The sequence below is a fragment of the Marmota flaviventris genome, chromosome 17 (genome assembly GCF_047511675.1).
Source record: "Marmota flaviventris isolate mMarFla1 chromosome 17, mMarFla1.hap1, whole genome shotgun sequence".
In the NCBI taxonomy this organism is placed as follows: domain Eukaryota; kingdom Metazoa; phylum Chordata; class Mammalia; order Rodentia; family Sciuridae; genus Marmota; species Marmota flaviventris.
In genome coordinates, this window is record NC_092514.1 from 13,335,947 (window position 1) to 13,352,827 (window position 16,881).

Consider the following 16,881-nt stretch of genomic DNA (forward strand, 5'->3'; position numbering starts at 1 on the left):
ATGGAGTTTGGAGCAAAACCTTACATCCAAATTCAAATGCATTAATACAGAAATGGGGGCTGGAGTTGTGGCTCAGTGGTACAGTGCTTGCCTAGCATGTGTGAGGCCCTGGGTTCTATTTTTCACACTGCATATAAATAAATAAAATAAAGGTCCATCAACAACTAAAAAAAAAAAAAAAAAAAAAAAAACAGAAATGACTGTGCAATCCACTTGTGGTAGTTCCAACTTTTTTGCCACATGTCTTCTAAAAGTCCCTACCTTGATGTCTATAAAATTCTCTGGGCAGTACTTTTCAATTTCAGCTTCAAAGAGGACTAGGGGGTTGCAGCTCTGCCTGGAAAACAAACAAAAGCACAAGGAGTCTTACCTTAGCACTAACGGTAGAGTCCTCTACTCTCATAAGAATGTACCACTCCAATGGGATCACTGGTGGATCCCCAAAATGGCTCAGAGAAGCATGGCATGGTGGTATGTACTATAATTTAGCTACTTGGGAGGCTAAGGTAAGAGAATCACTTGAGCCCAAGAGTTTGAGACCATTTTGGGAAACATAGCAAGACTCCATCTTGGGGGGGGGGGGGGGGAGGCCTAGAGTTAAATGCAAAGCTATTTCTCTGCACAGACCACTGTTCACTCTTCCACAAAGATGAGCTGATAAGATATTTTGGAACCCTTTCATGCATATGTGCAACAGGATAAATGCAGTCCAATGACTGCATGAGAGGGTCTGTTTTGGGGGAACACCTAAGAGTGGTTATTTATTCTAAAGATATTTACCCTGAATCAGATAATTCCAGGTCACTTTAGTATGATAAATTACACAGTAACATCAACATACCTCAAAATTCCTGTTTTTTTTTTTTTTTTTTTTACAATTTACTGTAATAATCAGAAAGTGCTTCCCCTAGAAATTATACTGACCATTTTCGAAACTGCATCTGGAAATCATGAGCCAGTAAATGCCCAGAAACTGAAGTCATCACCATGGTAACACTCTGAATGATAACAAAATTCAAATTAATCTTTTTGTTACTTACATTTTGCCATACAGTTCAAGTCAAAAGAAAAAACTTCTATTAAAGAAAACACAAACAAAACAAAAGCAAAAAAAAAAAAAAAAAAAAAAACACATTGACTGGCAGGGCTGGGGGTGTAGCTCAGTGGTAGAGGGCTTGCCTAGCATGTACAAGGCCCTGGGTTCAATCCCCAGCACTGCAAACAAAACAAAACACAGCCCCCAAATCCCAAACTAAAAAACAGTTGACTGGGAAGAAACAAACATATACAATAACTCTTCAAATCAAAAACTATAGTAAGATAATCACCACTCTAATTGTAGTATCACAACACCTTATGTATCATTTAAAGTTTTGTTACTTAGTGGCAGGGTGCTTGCCTAACATGCATGAGGCCCTGGGTTCAATCCTTAGTTACTACATATACACAAACAAAAAAACAAAAACTCCTCGTTTATTAGCTTCTTATAAAACAGATGAGAAGGGACCATATGCTATTAAAGCAACTTTCTTATAAGTTATAAAATATCACCTTTAACCATGAACCCTTAGGTAACAAAATTTAATTCTTTTTTTGGTGGTACTGGGGATTGAACCCAGGACTCTGAACACTGAGCTACATCTCCAGCCCTTTGTTTTTCATTCTGTTTTGAGACAGGGTTTCACTGAACTACCCAGGCTGCCCTTCCATCTCAGCCTCCTGAGTAGCTGGGATTACAAGTATGCACTACCACACCCTTAAAAGAAACACACACACACATATGATGTAGTAGTAGGGATTGAACCCAGGGGCACTCTACCACTGAACTACATCCCTATCCTTTTTCATTTTTTATTTTGAAATAGGGTCTTGCTAAACTGCTAAGGCTAGCCTCATATTTGTAATCCTCTCGCCTCAGTCTCCCAAGTAGCTAGGATTATAGGTATGTGCCACTGCATTCAGCTAAAAAAATTATTCTTAAGACGGTGACATATTTTACATATGGTCAGGCTAATTCTTCTTCACTGATTAAAACATAAGCAATTAGGGAGGATGTATAGTATAGCCATGGCTGAAAACCCAAAGAATATACACCAAAATGGCACATGGACTTGAAACATACCTCAGCTTTATGACAAAAATATTTAGCACCTACCTGTCCATAGAGATGATAGTCAAATTCATAGATCTTGTTGAATTTAGAAAGTCCTTCTCTCTATAAAAACAAAAAATAAGTACAAACTATAAACCACATTAAAAAACAAATGATCATAAGCATAAGGATCAAGCAAAACTCAAATAAGTGGGTATAGTGGTACATGCTTGTAATCCCAGTGGCTCAGGAGGTTGGGTTAGGAGGATGGTGTGTTCAAAAAGCCTACCTCAGCAAAAATGAGGCGTTAAGCAAGTCAGTGAGACCCTGTCTCTAAATAAAATACAAAATAGGGCTGCAGGTATGGCTTAGTGGTTGAGTGCCCCTGAGTTCAATTCCTGGTACTCCCCCAAAATAAACAAATTAAAAACTAGGCTAAATTACCCCCTGCCCCCCAGGACTGAACTCAGGACTTCAAGTGCACTCTGCCACTAAGCTAAATCTCCAACCCCTGGGCTAAATTACTAACAGCTTTTTTTTTTTTTTTCAAGACAGGGTATTGCTATCCTGAGTCGCTGGGATTATAAGATGTGTGCCACTGTGTTAGGCTAGAATCCATAGAATTTTTATTCTGGAAAGTAAGCTTGAGGTCAGCTAATATAACATCTTCTCAGAGATGAGAAAGGACTTGTCCAAGGTCACATGACAAATTAATGGCATTAAGTGCTCTCATTCAGACAAAGTCTCTTGAACATTTTTTTATTCTTCCCTCCCCCAATATCTTTGTGATTTCAAGATCATAACAGTGCACCAATAAACTAGTGACCACAACCAAGTCATTCACATTTCTGAATCTCAAAAAAAATTTTCTTAGTTGTCGATGGATCTTTATTTATTTTATGTGGTGCTGAGGATCGAACCCAGTGCCTCACACATGCTAGGCAAGCACTCTACCGCTGAGCCACAACCCCCAGCCCCTCAATTAACTCTTTTTTTTTTTTTCAATTTATTCTTGAATAAAGTTATTTCTTTATTTCCCCTGGCTCTGAAATTCAATGACACCATAAGCTGCAACCAAAATCCAACCTATGAAGCACCTCTGCTGCTGCAAGTGTGGATAAGCAAGACCCTCTCTGAGTAGTTCCCACCTTCCCAACTGGCATTCAAAGTTCTTCTACCAGCACTGAACAGAAGAGAAAGGTCACCTGAGGACTGGGAAATGTAACCTCTTTTGTGAAGTCTTTCCCAGACATTCTCTCCACCATTCCTTTCTTTGCTTCATCTCTAGTAGATTCCAGTATCCAGTAGTCTTTTTTTTTTTTTTTGAAGTGTTGGGGAATAAACCCAGAACTTTGAGCATGTTAGGCAAGTGCTCTACCACTGAGCCCCATTCCTAGCCCCCAGCAGTCTGTTTTCCATCTGTCCTATAATACATCCTTAACAATAGTAGGCAGGTCCTATTCATTTATCCCTAAAACAGAGCCTGCTCCATGGTCAGTGTGCACTGAATAACACAATTCCTGCCTTTGAGGGACTTAAATTTTGATAGAGGAGTTTATGATTTGGCCATGGTTACTAGTTTCTTGGTGCAGTTGTATGGCTTTGAAATAGCAAAGATGTTGAAGGATGAAGGAACAAATGGCCTTCATCCGTAGGAGTAGGATCAAGGTTGACTTCACTTCTAATTCCCAAATTTTACAGTGCTGTCCCATCAAGGTGCGATTAGAGAAGGAAAAAAAAAAAATCAAAGGGACTGCAGAAGTTGTGGCAGAGGAAGACTGGGGAGCCATCAGCCAAGACTCGAATTTCAAAAGTTAAGGAGTATGATTAGGGGTTTCCAACTGCACTGAACTTCGGAATCAGAAGGGGAAAATATTAAAACATAGATTTCCCTAGAACCACTCCAGACCCAGTATCCCAGGAGTTTCAGAGAATTGATCAAGTTTGGGAAAGCTGTTGTGGGCACAGATCAAGGTTTTCGAGCAAATGCGGGGTTCACCCTAACTACATTTAAAACTGCACATCGGTCGGAGGAGAACCTGGGGCTTGGGAGGGCAGACAAGCGGCCTCGGCAGTGGTCTGGGCGAGAGACGGCAAAGACCGAGCGGGGAGAAGTCGCCTTCCTCTTGGTTATGAACGCCCACTACGCGGTCCGCTCGGTGGTCTTCCCTCCAGGGGCCGAGCCTACTCAGAGCGCTCTCTTACCCGCCTCATGCGACCGTTGGACAGCAGGTCCGCGATACCCTTGGCCGCGTCATTTTTCTCGGCCACACAGAGGACTTTCCGCACGCCTCGGAAGGCAACTTCCATGGCGGAGCGGGACAAGTCACGGCATGTAGACTGTCGCAGCCAACGGAACACGTATCGGGTGACCGGGAAGATCATCCCTAGGCCCCGCGCCCGCAGTCAATCACACTCCGCAGTTGCCCGAGCATGTCGGGGAAGCCGGTACCGCTCACCGCAAGGGAACTAGAATCTCTGGGCGCGGACCGCGCTTTCGTCCAGCCAACTCCCAGGCCTTCGGAAAGCTGTCAATGGGCTTTCTCCCAGCCGCTGCCGCCTCTACAACGATCCCCGCACCTCAGGGTCCTACTTCCGCCCGCCTTTCTGGACTGCTTCCGCCAGGCGCGCGTACTACAGCGGTCACGAACCACAACTCCCAGACTGCCCTGCACTCCCGGAACTCTCGTTCAAGCTTTTTTCCGCCCCCCTCTCTGGGTCTCCGCACTGCCCCACTTTCCCTTTGTTCAGGACAGTGGTTGGTAATAGGACTCATCGTTGGGAGAGGCTGCCCGCTGGATAGTCCCGTCCAAAGTGCTCTGTCTCTAACGAGCTTTTTCTCTCTAGCTCAGACGTGGGCACGGGCGCTTCCGGGTCACGCAACACCGATGACTGCGAGTCATGTGATACCAAGATGGCGGCACCGCGATAGCTGGCTCCGGGTTGTGGCGTCCAAGAAGCCGCGACGGTTTCTGCCCTCTGGCCGTGGGGGCGGCAACCTTGGCTGACTCCTGCGGCGGCCCGTAGCCGGTGTTGGATACCCCATCCGGGGCTGGGGCTGTTGCTGTCGCAGCGTGTTCGGGGGTGTGCTGGTGACCTCGCTGCAGGTGCCTTGGCTGGCCGCGCTGGCCGGAGGAAGAGGCGAGCAAGCAGCCTCCTTGATCACTTGGGCCTTTGATGTTCATGAGGACTTGGAGGGTTCTGGAGGAGCTACCTGTCTGAGGGAGTTGCGGAAGTTCCAGCCGTCTTGTGTGTGAGGCAGCCTAGGACCCCTGGGGGCTCAAAGGAGGCAGCAAGGACCGCGCTTCCTCCTGGCTTAGTGGCAGTGATTAACCCTGCATTGCTTCCCACTTCCTCTCAATGTTGTCTCCATTTATCAGGAAATATGATCAGCGCCCCTGACGTGGTGGCCTTCACCAAAGAAGAAGAATACGAGGAAGAGCCTTATAATGAGCCGGCCCTGCCGGAGGAGTATTCAGTGCCACTCTTCCCTTTTGCCAGCCAGGGGGCCAACCCGTGGTCAAAACTGTCCGGGGCCAAGTTCTCGAGGGATTTCATCCTTATTTCCGAGTTCTCTGAGCAGGTGGGACCCCAACCCTTGTTGACCATCCCTAATGACACCAAAGTTTTTGGCTCTTTTGATCTCAATTACTTTTCCTTGCGGATCATGTCTGTGGATTATCAAGCTTCCTTCGTGGGCCACCCTCCAGGTTCTGCCTACCCCAAGCTAAACTTTGTGGAGGACTCCAAGGTAGTGCTGGGAGACTCCAAGGAAGGAGCCTTTGCGTATGTGCACCACCTTACTTTGTATGACCTGGAGGCCCGTGGCTTTGTGAGGCCTTTTTGCATGGCTTATATCTCGGCAGACCAGCATAAAATCATGCAGCAGTTCCAGGAGCTTTCAGCTGAGTTTTCCAAAGCATCGGAATGCTTAAAGACGGGCAACAGGAAGGCATTTGCTGGAGAACTTGAAAAAAAACTGAAGGACTTGGATTACACTAGGACAGTGCTGCACACAGAAACAGAGATCCAGAAGAAAGCCAATGACAAAGGCTTTTATTCATCTCAGGCCATTGAGAAAGCCAATGAACTGGCCAGTGTGGAGAAGTCCATCATTGAACATCAAGACCTGCTGAAGCAGATCCGCTCATACCCTCATAGGAAGGTGAAGGGGTCTGATTTGTCTTCTGGTGAGATACAACACTCCCAGGATCAGGCCAACCAGGCATCTGCTACCTCTAATCCTGATGAGTCTGCTGACACAGATCTTTATGCCTGCCGACCAGCTTACATCCCCAAACTCATCAAGGCAAAGTCCACTAAGTGTTTTGACAAGAAGTTGAAGACCTTGGAGGAACTCTGTGACACTGAGTATTTTACCCAGACCCTGGCCCAGCTCAGCCACATCGAGCACATGTTCAGAGGAGACCTGTGCTACCTCCTGACTAGTCAGATTGATAGAGCACTTCTAAAACAGCAGCACATAACAAACTTCCTCTTTGAAGACTTTGTAGAGGTTGATGACAGGGTGGTGGAGAAACAAGAGAGTGTACCTTCTCAGCCCAGACAAGACAAGCTGCTTTCCAGACCTTTGGAAGAATGCCCAATTCCTAAAGTGTTAATTAGTGTTGGTTCTTACAAGTCCAGTGTGGAGTCTGTGTTGATAAAGATGGAGCAGGAACTTGGAGATGAGGAATACAAAGTAGAGGTGAGAGAGCCAAGCAGTTTTGACCCCCAGGAAAACCTAGACTACCTGGATATGGATATGAAAGGGAGTATCAGCAGTGGTGAAAGCATTGAGGTTTTGGGCACGGAGAAGTCCACCTGTGTGCTGTCTAAATCTGACAGCCAGGGCAGCCTCACGGTACCATTGAGCCCCCAGGTGGTCCGGAGCAAAGCAGTTAGCCACAGGACCATCAGTGAGGACAGTATTGAAGTTCTGAGCACCTGTCCTTCTGAAGCCCTCATCCCTGATGACTTTAAGGCCAGCTACCCAACTGCCATTAATGAAGAAGAATCCTATGCAGATAATGAGGGGGCCATCCATTTTCAAGCAAGCATCAGTCCACCAGAGCTGGGTGAGGCTGGAGAGGGCAGCTTGGAAAATACCCCATCCCAAATAGACTCTTCTTGCTGTATTGGGAAAGAGAGTGATGGTCAGCTGGTGCCACTCCCCACTCCAGCCCACACTTTCTCTGATGAGGATGGTGTGGTGAGCATCCCCCCACAGCGCTACCGGCAAAAGGATGAAGGGTTCCATGTGGACTTTGCCATGGAAAACACCAACCCTTCTTCCCGAGACAACAGTTGTGAAACATTCCCAGCTTATGAGCTGGACCCAAGCTATCTGCTGGCTAGCCGGGATGTCAGTAAGACCAGCCTGGACAACTATTCGGATACCACCAGCTATGTAAGCAGTGTGGCCTCTACCAGCTCGGACAGGACTCCCTCTTTTGCTCATCCTGTTGGCCCATCTTCTGAGAGGCACAAAAAGCGGGCTGGCCAGAACGCCTTAAAATTCATCCGCCAGTACCCTTTTGCCCACCCAGCCATCTACTCCCTGCTCAGTGGGAGGACACTAGTAGTCCTTGGGGAAGACGAGACTATAGTCAGGAAGCTTGTGACGGCACTATCTATCTTTGTCCCCAACTACGGCCGCTATGCCAAACCTGTGAAGCACTGGGTCTCCTCCCCTTTGCACATTATGGATTTTCAGAAGTGGAAACTTATTGGCCTACAGAGGTAATTGGCTCCAGGTGGTGGGGAAAGGCCCTGGTCAGTTTGAGATAAGGCAGGTTGATGTCATTGACAGAACCAGGAAACTTGGTTTCTAGACAGGGCCCAACACCAACTGATAGTGTTGCTTTGGCAAGTCATTATTCTCTGACTTCTGTTTCCTTTCCTCTTGGGTTGGGGGAGGGGGTCATACTTCCTAAGTGGTTGCCAACCCATCTGCCCCCCTGCTGTGTCAGAATTATTTGGGAAGATTTTTTAAAATCATGGATTCCTAGGCTTTACCCTAAAGATTCTTGGTCTGCGGTAAGAACATGGACTTTACATGGGTCACCACCTCCCGAGTCCCCTTTTTATTTGCCCCAGGAGTAGAAGTTATGGACCTCACTCCGACCCTTGTTGCATTAGACTACTGGGGTGGTGATGGTGGTGTTATAGCAAGTGCCACTTCTTGACTTAAATCACTTGTGGAGAATCCACTCCAGGCTGTGCCAGCAGGTTCTGGGGACAAGCTGAAGGTACCTGAGCAAGACCAATGCTCTGGAAGAATTCATATTCAGGAGAGAAGACAGGTGACCAGAGCACTGGCATTTAGGGAGATAAATGGGATGTTCCCTGTGTTCTGAGAAGACCAAAGAAGCAACTTAGTGACACATAGGAAGTGAGGGGATGGTGCTTTGAGAAGGACCTGGGTCTTTGGCTTGAGTGAACAGGAGGGTAGGTTGGCTACTCACTGGGTCAGGAAGACCAAGTAAGAGACCAGGCATGGCTCTGAATGAGCCATTCTAGGGCCTCCCAGGGAAACCATCCAGTTCCTGAAAAGAAAGGCCTTCCTGGATGGCTTTTGGTTGCTGATACTTATGGAATGATGGGTCAGTATCCCCCCCACACCCCTCCCTCTGTTCTCCAATTCACGCTTCTCATCCCAACTTTTAACTTGTCAGAGGTAGAGAATCTAAGACACAAGTAGGGGAAGCTCATAGTTCATCAATCTGTCAACACATGATGACTCATCTGGATCAGGGTGGTCCATAATGGTGAAAGGCTGGAGTGCCTTGTGGAGGGGTTCTGAGGGCCAGGCTGGCCAAGTTCAAAAGGTTGGCAATGATATGTGAGTGATGGGGTGAGGGTGCCAGGCAAGGTTGCTGGCCTGTAGGAAGTATATTTGCCCCCTGGAGGGGAAGAGGGAGTCTCAAATCTGAATTCTGGGGCCACCCTATACTGGCCCATTCATTTTGGGGTCACTCCTCCATTCTAAGAAAAATAAGAGGGTTGGATCACTGAATGGTCATTTGCCAAATATTTATGAGGACAACTAAATGCCAGATTCTGCCTAGTGCCAGGATTACAAGGTGAGCCACTCCTTCCCTCCTGTAGTACACATCACGTTCCTCACTATGATGTGAGGGATGAGACCAAATTAGTACAGTCTTAGATCTCTAGAATGCAGTGCTTCTTGTGCATTCCTGACTGTGATGTGAGGGATGAGACCAAATCAGTACAGTCTTAGACCTCTAGGATAGCAGTGCTCCTTGTGAAGTGGGGAGGTGAGTAAACAGCAGTTGCCACATTGGTTAGTGCTGAGCTCAGAGTAGCAATGATGATGACAGAAGCACTGACTGTGGGCTAGTCACCTACTAACATGGCTCATTTTGTCACTGCAGTGACCCAACAAGGAATGTAACAGTAGGAACTGTTATCTCTACCTCATAGAGAAGCGTTCAGGGTAAGGACCCTGGTCCCAGAGTCACAGAAGCAGAGGAACATAGAGCAGCTCAGGGAGGGAAGAATATGATTTAAATAGGCATGAGTCAAACCCAAGCAGAGAGAAGGGCATTGTAAGCAAGGCAAACAGGAAGGGTATTTTTGAAGCCCCAGAAAAGGCTTGGCCTGCTCTAGGAAAGTCCCTTCAGGTAACTACTAGAAGAGGATTCAGAAGCCATCAGGAATCAGACTTCACAGGGCCTTATAAACAAGCCAAGGTATTTGAACTTGGTTATGAGGGTAGTGAGGAGCCCTTTGAAGAGCCTGATGATCAGATTTGCTTTCCAGGAGACAGTGTGTGCTGGATGGGTGGGAATTATCCTGGAGACAGCAAACCCCATAATCATAGCATCTGCCCCTCCATCTTCCTAATCCCTGCCCTTCCTCCTTACCTTGACTTGTTTGTTTCAGAGTGGCCTCCCCTGGCAGTGCGGGCACCCTCCATGCCCTGAGCCGCTATAGCCGCTACACAAGCATCCTGGATCTGGACAACAAAACCCTGCGCTGCCCCCTGTACAGGGGCACTCTGGTGCCCCGCTTGGCAGACCATCGCACTCAGATCAAGCGGGGCAGCACTTATTATCTGCACGTCCAGAGCATGCTCACCCAGCTGTGCTCCAAGGCCTTTCTCTACACCTTCTGCCACCACCTGCACCTGCCTGCCCATGACAAGGAGACGGAGGAGTTGGTTGCCAGCCGCCAGGTGAGCTTCCTGAGGCTGAACCTGGGCCTGGTGAATGAAGATGTCAGGGTGGTCCAGTACCTGGCTGAGCTGCTAAAGCTGCACTATATGCAGGAGTCTCCTGGGTCCAGTCACCCCATGCTCAGGTTTGACTATGTCCCCAGCTTTTTGTATAAAATCTGAAGTTGGTCCCAGCCACTGTGACCAAGACCTGTGACTCAGGGTATGGGAAGGGGAGGGATTGGCGTGACCGGATGGTTGTCCAAGCTGGACTGTTGAGCCCTCTGGTGGCGTCAGTGAAGGAAACGGAGGTGGCAGCTGTGGTTCCCATGTGGCTCTGGGCAGTTTGTGAGATGGGCTGGGTAGAGGTGGGAACCTGGCTCTGAAGGCACACGGAAGATCAGTGACAGGTGTTCACAGCTCCCTGGTCAGTGGTGCCCAGATAGGGGGTGTCCTTGGATTTCAGAGGGTCAGTGGCTCAGTTGGGCAGAGAAGACCCTAGGTTCCTTGATGGGAAGAGGTATAAACACTGGCTATTCATCATTACTGGACTCTGGGATGGCAAAATTGGCTAGAAAGCATCGTGCTAACTGATGATTTGGTGGAAAACTGAACGAGAGAACATCTACTGCCTCATTGAGACCCTTGCTGTGGCCCTCTATTTGGCCTCCTGGAGCCCATCATCCCGGAGAAGACCCATAAATGAAGATTGGAGGGAGAAAGCTCTGGCTAGCCAGGGAATGGAAATGCCCCAGAGGAAATGAGCAGCCCCTTGGTTCTGCCCTCACTTCTGCCAGGGAAGAAAACGCCTGTAAATGGTCCCTAGAGATCATTCCTCATGGGCATCACTAGGCCCAGATGTGAAGCAGGAACCAGAAGATCACAGCCAGCATGAGGATTGTCCTGGGAGCTACAGATGAAATAGTCCATAGGGCCATGAGGCCATGACCACTGTGCAAGAGACGAGTTGCCCGCAGCTCTCCTGGGCCTCCCACTGGCTCTTCCCAGCCAGAGTACAGGAATACTGTCTCCCTTAGGAAGCTCTGCAGACAGGCTGAGACTTGGTAGAGGTACACTCCAGTAGTCACCCACGGCAAGCCTTTGCAACCACTTTACTACCTCTCATGGGGTTTTCTGGACTGGGTCACACCAGGGTTCTGTTCAGCTGGATAGTGTGGGTGGTCATCCTGGCCAGCCGGAATTGAAATGGGAGGGTCTTCCTGGACCAGCGCCCATGTGGCTCTCCTTATAGACCTATCTTTTGGAAAGCTGCATTCATCTGTCCCCACAGCTCATGATAATCCCCATGTGAGTCCCCCTTCAAGGAAGGCATTTGAGACTGAGAAGGAGATACCCTCTGGTTGCTGTCCCACTAATGGCAACCAGCACGGCCTCCCTAGGGCTTCTTCCACCGCTGCCACTGGTGTGCAGACAGAGGGGGTCTCACAACCTTGAAAATGTCATACTTTTTAAAAAGTGTTTTCCTTAGAGGGGAAAACTCTGGGTATTGCTTCTTTTAAAATTTTTTTCCATGAAAATTGCAGTAAACTGGACCCGAGTCAGCTCTGTGTGTGCATCTCTGGGGTCCTGGTTGCTCTGTCATCCTGTGCCACCATCAAGGTTTCTCATGGAGGGAGGAAGCTCTACTTCTTACTGAGGGGCAGAGACTGCTAGTGGAAGCTGAGTGACCAAAGTCTGTGTCACATCACTTTCCTTGTCTGTCATTGGCACAAAGATGTGGCCTGTTGACTCTGGCCACTGGCTTTCAGTCAAGGTCCCCATTCCTGTCACAGGGTGTAATTTTGCTTCTGAGGTTGTAACCGAAAACCTTTTGTGGCAGATGGTTCTACCTGTATTCTGTTGGTTCTCTTTGTCCTTGTGTTCAGCACATACATTCACAGAAGTCACCAGGATGCCTTGGCAGCTTCTGACTGGAATATCTGTTGACTTTCTTGTTGTGGGCTCCCTCGACCTGTTCTTGCTTCCCCGTCAGGTTCCAGATATACTTTGATTTCTGAGTGGCTAAGGGCTATCTTCTCCTTCCTCCAAGGACATAACTTTGATATTTTATCTTTAAGGGAGGGAAGGTCTGTGGAGTCCAAATGACCAGGTGGGAAACTATCACTGGCACCATTGCCATTGCTTTCCTATGTGTCACACCAGCACAGAAACTTCATGGCTAACACTGTGCTCGCTAGGGGAACTGATAAAGGTGGAAGATGAGCTTCAGGCAGATGCTGAACAGCCACACTTGGCTTTCTGGAAGCTAAAGCCATGCACTGAGAGGTCCTAAGTGGCAGTCCCTTTGGGGAGTATCTGCTTGGCACTCAGCCTCAAGGGCGTCTCAGAGAAGTAAAAGGCAAGAGACTGGTGGGGAGTTAGTGGAGCAGATGGCCCAGGGGGCAGCCACAGCCACAGAAATGGCAAAAAGGGACACCTCTCCTTCAAAGTGGTTCTTCATTATGGCTTCACTGACTACAATGTTTGAACTCCCAGTTTATGTTTTGGTTAAAAATTAGCTTTTCCACATAGTGGTTTCAAAGGCTTATTTGATACAAAGTGTGCTTCCTTTTAGAAGGATCTTGAAAGTGGTGCTGACACTGAGTCATAGCTTGGGCAGAGGCATTTAATACCAATGCTCTGCCAATCCCTAGCCCCTCCACTTCAGAAGAATCAACCTTCCAGAAATTTCCCATCTACACACCTCAAGGGTATGGGAGACCTTTGTAATAGGATCTCTTCAAGAGTTTTCATCTGAAGTATTCCTCATACAACATTAAAAAATAACACTTCCCCAAAAGGAGGTGACATTAGTGCCCCTTATTACTTTAATCCCAACAATTGCTTTGAGGGCTCTGGTACTGAAACTAGTTGTTTGAGGTTTGTTTCAACTGGACCTCTAACCCAATATTTCCCTCCCCACAATTTTTAAAGCAGTCCTGGTTAAGAACCACCTTATCAGACTGCCAATTAATACACTACTGACTTTCAGAAGCTCCATTTTAGAGATGAGCTCATAGTCTTCTACAGCAGATGACTATTTCCCTAGGAATCTTGCTACTTCAGTGAAACCTGTGGATGTTAGCATTTGTAACTCTTCCATAATTTACAACAATGACTGAAGTTACATTGTTCCTGAATTTGGAAATAGACTGATTATTTCAGACATATCTAACGTATTTCAGATCAGTTGCTGGAGCAAACTATAGATTTCAGCCCCACACAATAAGTCCCATTTCAATATCCTAGGAAAGCCAGTAGTAGATTCCACCCTAGTTCTCAGGGCTGTTGCAGTTGAGCCATGTGGTGTGGAGGCAGAGAGCAGCCTCTACTCCCTGGACATCTTGCATGCATACTAGACTAGTGCTGAACACATGTCCTACACCACAACCTGAACTATGCATGTGAGCCAGCGTCTTGTGCTGCCATATTGTACCTTCCCTGTACAGCTGGTAGTGCCAACTCAGCCAACAGGGATGAGTCATTACATGTACAAGGCCAGTGGGGGAACTGACCCTCAGAGCAGGCAGGCAGGCCTCTCCTGGGCTCCTGTACTTTCTGCTTCCCTAGAGAGATCACAAGTACTTTGAAGCAAACTGGCAAGCTCTGTCTTTGTCCCAGTACCATGATTGGAAGTGACAACTGGAATCTTTAGAAGACATTTATCATTAATAGACTGTAAATAAAATGGAAAAGCATCAAATTTCTACTTCTGGTTGGAAAAGTGAAGTCAATCTCAGCTGATAAGGCAGGGCACACTAAGCTTTCCTGAGCCCCTCCTTTGACCTCTTGAGCCTTATAAGGTTTGTAAAAGCTTTGGGAAAGAGGTGGCAGGAGGAGATGGGGATGTTGGGATGGGGAATGAGCACTCAGCAGCATGTTAACCTGCTGGGATGGAGCTCGGCTTCCGGGAGGAACTTCTCAGCTCCAAAATGGGGGAGTCACACAGGGTCTTAGGGGATGTCCAGTTATCTTCAGCTCCTAAATCAAAGGCAGAGGGATGGGAACTGATTTGTCACCTATACCCATGAAGAACACTGTAGTTGTCCCTACACACAGTGGAAGAAACACCAACAGACTATATCCTAGGCCACAAGGAACATCATCTGCAAGACAGGACCTCAGGGAGCTGTATCCAGGCTGGAGCCACAGGTTGAATGGAGATAAATGCCATTTTTAAGATTGCAGCTAGAAGCATAATCTGTGATGAACTCTTGTTATTTTCTAAAAAGCTATTTTACTACTGCATGTTCCTGTGGTATCTGTGAATGTGTATCCCAACCCCACAAGCTGCAGTTGTCACAGTGGCTGGAGTTGGAGTAGGACTGATGCATTGACAGCATCTCACAGGTGTTTTACTGCACAAGAGTTTAACCAGAGTAAATGCCAAACAAATAGTATGAGGAGTAGACTTTTTAAGAAATTAATTTATTTGAGTTCAGATTATTTTTGAAATATAAAAATTGGTTGTATTTTTTAAAGCTGTAATTCTTGTAGACATTCTGTGGTTAAAATTTCGATTGTGCTTATTAAAATGGTCATCTATGGTTTGCATTTCAGCTATGTGAAAAATAAAGATTCTTTGGGAAGGTGACATTGAGTTCCTGATTATAGGAGGGAGTTGGTTTTCTCGGGTGGAGCAGGAAAGCCTCTGGCCCCTGGCTGACTCCCATACCAAGAAGGGACTGGGCCCTTCTTTGGATAGAAGGTGGAACAGATCGTTTGTATAACACTTATTTTTGATGCTGGGGATCAAACATGGGGCTTCATGCATGCTAAGAACATGCTCTACAAGTGAGCTATACCCCCAGCCCTTTTACAACAGACTTTGAGGTGCTGACAGCAAATGCTCCCACTGTACTGGGTACACCTTGTATATACTTGTCTAACTTGTAATTTAAAATACACAGCAGAGGCTTCAGAATTGCCCTCTCCAGTTGTAATGGTCACAGTTCAGTGCTCCTTTGGCAACAATCCCATTGGGCAACAAAACAGGAAGAGTGGGCACCATTTAAGCTGTGAACTGGGGTATTTCTTAACCTGTCGCAGCAAGTCAGGGGAGAGCCCAGCAACTTAGAGAATGCAGAGGAAAATACTGGAATCTTTCTAATAGCTTTCTCCTGTACTGCTGTCTAAATGATTAAGGCTAAAGGGCTATACAGTATTTCTTTTTCTAGAATTAAATACAACTGTTGAAAATCAGAGGTTCAAATTTAAATTACTTAAGAACCTAAGAATTACTAACAATCAGTCTTAAATAAATTTCAATTTGTGAAAACAAGAAAAGTCCAAAAGAAATGCCCTCAAAAGGGCAGAGAGGGGCTTAGTAGGTCCCTTGTGGGGCACCTCCATCATCTCTCTTGAGGGACTGGGTCCTCAGGCAGGCGACTCCCTGGGCAGTGCTCCTGTTTGCCCTTCTGGTGTGCGGTGGTGGCGCCAGGTCAAGTGCAGGGAGTAGGATGACAACTTCAGAAGTCAGGCAGGCCAGGCAGAGGGAAGAGAGAAGCAAAGCTCTCCACTTCCTCCCGGAGGGCCTGCACAGCCTTCTGGTGCTTCTCATCCCCTACCAGCTTCTCCTTGAACTCCTTCAGGGAGGCCTTCGAGCCCAGGTTGCTCTGAATCTGCAGAGTCAGCTCTATCCCTGGGCCATAAGACATAGTGACTCACTTGTGGGTCCATCCCACCCTAGCCACCCCAAAAGGAAGGACAGTTGGAAGTCCAAAGCACACTGCCGCAATGTCCCCAAGCTGGGAGTGACCAAACTATAGGTATTAATGTTCCCCTCAGAGGTGATTCTTGTGTGTGACATCCCTGAGCAGCATACATTTACAGACCTCTCAAATAAGATGTGGTAGAGTGATTTTGCTGCCCCCTGACCCCCAACTTGGCCTTGACATAGACATTGTGAATAGCAGGGTCTTGGCCACAGTTAGAAACTTCACATATAGGAGAATGTGGCAGACACGCCAAATCTTACTCTTACCTCTGTGGATAAAGTGCGCTACTTTTTGGAAGTCTTTTTCCAAGAGTCCTCGGGATGTCAGTGCTGGGGTTCCGAAGCGCAATCCGCTAGGCCGCAGTGCACTTTTGTCGCCTACAAGACAAACGGGGCTCTGTCCCTAAGCTACACTTAGAGCACTGTGCATTTATTTTATGCAGTGCCATGGGCTGAACTCAAGGCCTCATGCATGTTAGGCAAGTGCACTGCCACAGCTACATTCCCAGCCCTTTTTAAAAATTTGAGTCTTGCTAAGTTGCCAAGGCTGGCTTTGAACTTGCGACTCTCCTGCCTCAACTAGGTCATTTTCAGGATAGGTTATTTCAAATGCAGCTGGTGGCTTGCATTTTAAAAGGACAAGTGGGCAAAAAGAATTGGCTTGCGGATCCTGGCTTGGTCTAGCAAGAATAGAGCTGTGAAGAGTATAGCTGATTTAAAAACTAGCAGTAAAAGCTGGGTGTGGTGGCACACAACTGTAATCCCAGCAACTTGGGAGGCTGAAGCAGGAGGATCACAATTTTGAGGCCAGACTTAGCAACTTAGAGAAGCCCTCAGTAATTTAGGAAGACCCTGTCTCAAAATGAAAAAGGGTTGGTGGTATTCAGTGGTAGA

General features: G+C 47.2%; 3 protein-coding genes across 5 annotated transcripts in view; 1 reads left to right on the forward strand and 2 right to left on the reverse strand.

Annotated features, from left to right (window-relative positions):
* Top3a (DNA topoisomerase III alpha) overlaps positions 1-4,679 on the reverse strand; it is a 34,508-nt gene extending 29,829 nt beyond the window's left edge. For both annotated transcript variants that reach the window (XM_027921453.2, XM_027921452.2), the window contains exons 1-4: positions 4,298-4,679; positions 2,156-2,215; positions 925-998; positions 262-337 (exon numbers count right to left, since the gene is read on the reverse strand). In XM_027921453.2, coding sequence (XP_027777254.1) covers positions 262-337; positions 925-998; positions 2,156-2,215; positions 4,298-4,477 — 390 coding nt within the window. In that variant the 5' untranslated portion in view covers positions 4,478-4,679. The remainder of the gene's footprint in view (positions 1-261; positions 338-924; positions 999-2,155; positions 2,216-4,297) is intronic.
* Positions 4,680-4,965: 286 nt separating this feature from the next.
* Smcr8 (SMCR8-C9orf72 complex subunit) lies at positions 4,966-14,865 on the forward strand. Its single transcript, XM_027921442.2, has 2 exons — positions 4,966-7,834; positions 10,001-14,865. Exons 1-2 carry the CDS (start codon positions 5,478-5,480, stop codon positions 10,452-10,454), a joined length of 2,811 nt encoding a protein of 936 aa, XP_027777243.1. The 5' UTR covers positions 4,966-5,477; the 3' UTR covers positions 10,455-14,865.
* The window catches only part of Shmt1 (serine hydroxymethyltransferase 1), a 29,115-nt gene continuing 26,912 nt past the window's right edge, over positions 14,679-16,881 (reverse strand). For both annotated transcript variants that reach the window (XM_071603666.1, XM_027921444.3), the window contains exons 11-12: positions 16,255-16,365; positions 14,679-15,912 (exon numbers count right to left, since the gene is read on the reverse strand). In XM_071603666.1, the coding sequence (XP_071459767.1) occupies positions 15,740-15,912; positions 16,255-16,365 (284 nt within the window). In that variant the 3' untranslated portion in view covers positions 14,679-15,739. The remainder of the gene's footprint in view (positions 15,913-16,254; positions 16,366-16,881) is intronic.

Excerpts from the sequence above, each read along its gene's own strand:
- Smcr8 (XM_027921442.2), top strand. The coding sequence starts at position 5,478 with ATGATCAGCGCCCCTGACGTGGTGGCCTTCACCAAAGAAGAAGAATAC. Across the intron at positions 7,835-10,000 it reads AAACTTATTGGCCTACAGAG|AGTGGCCTCCCCTGGCAGTG; the intron begins GTAATTGGCTCC and ends TGTTTGTTTCAG.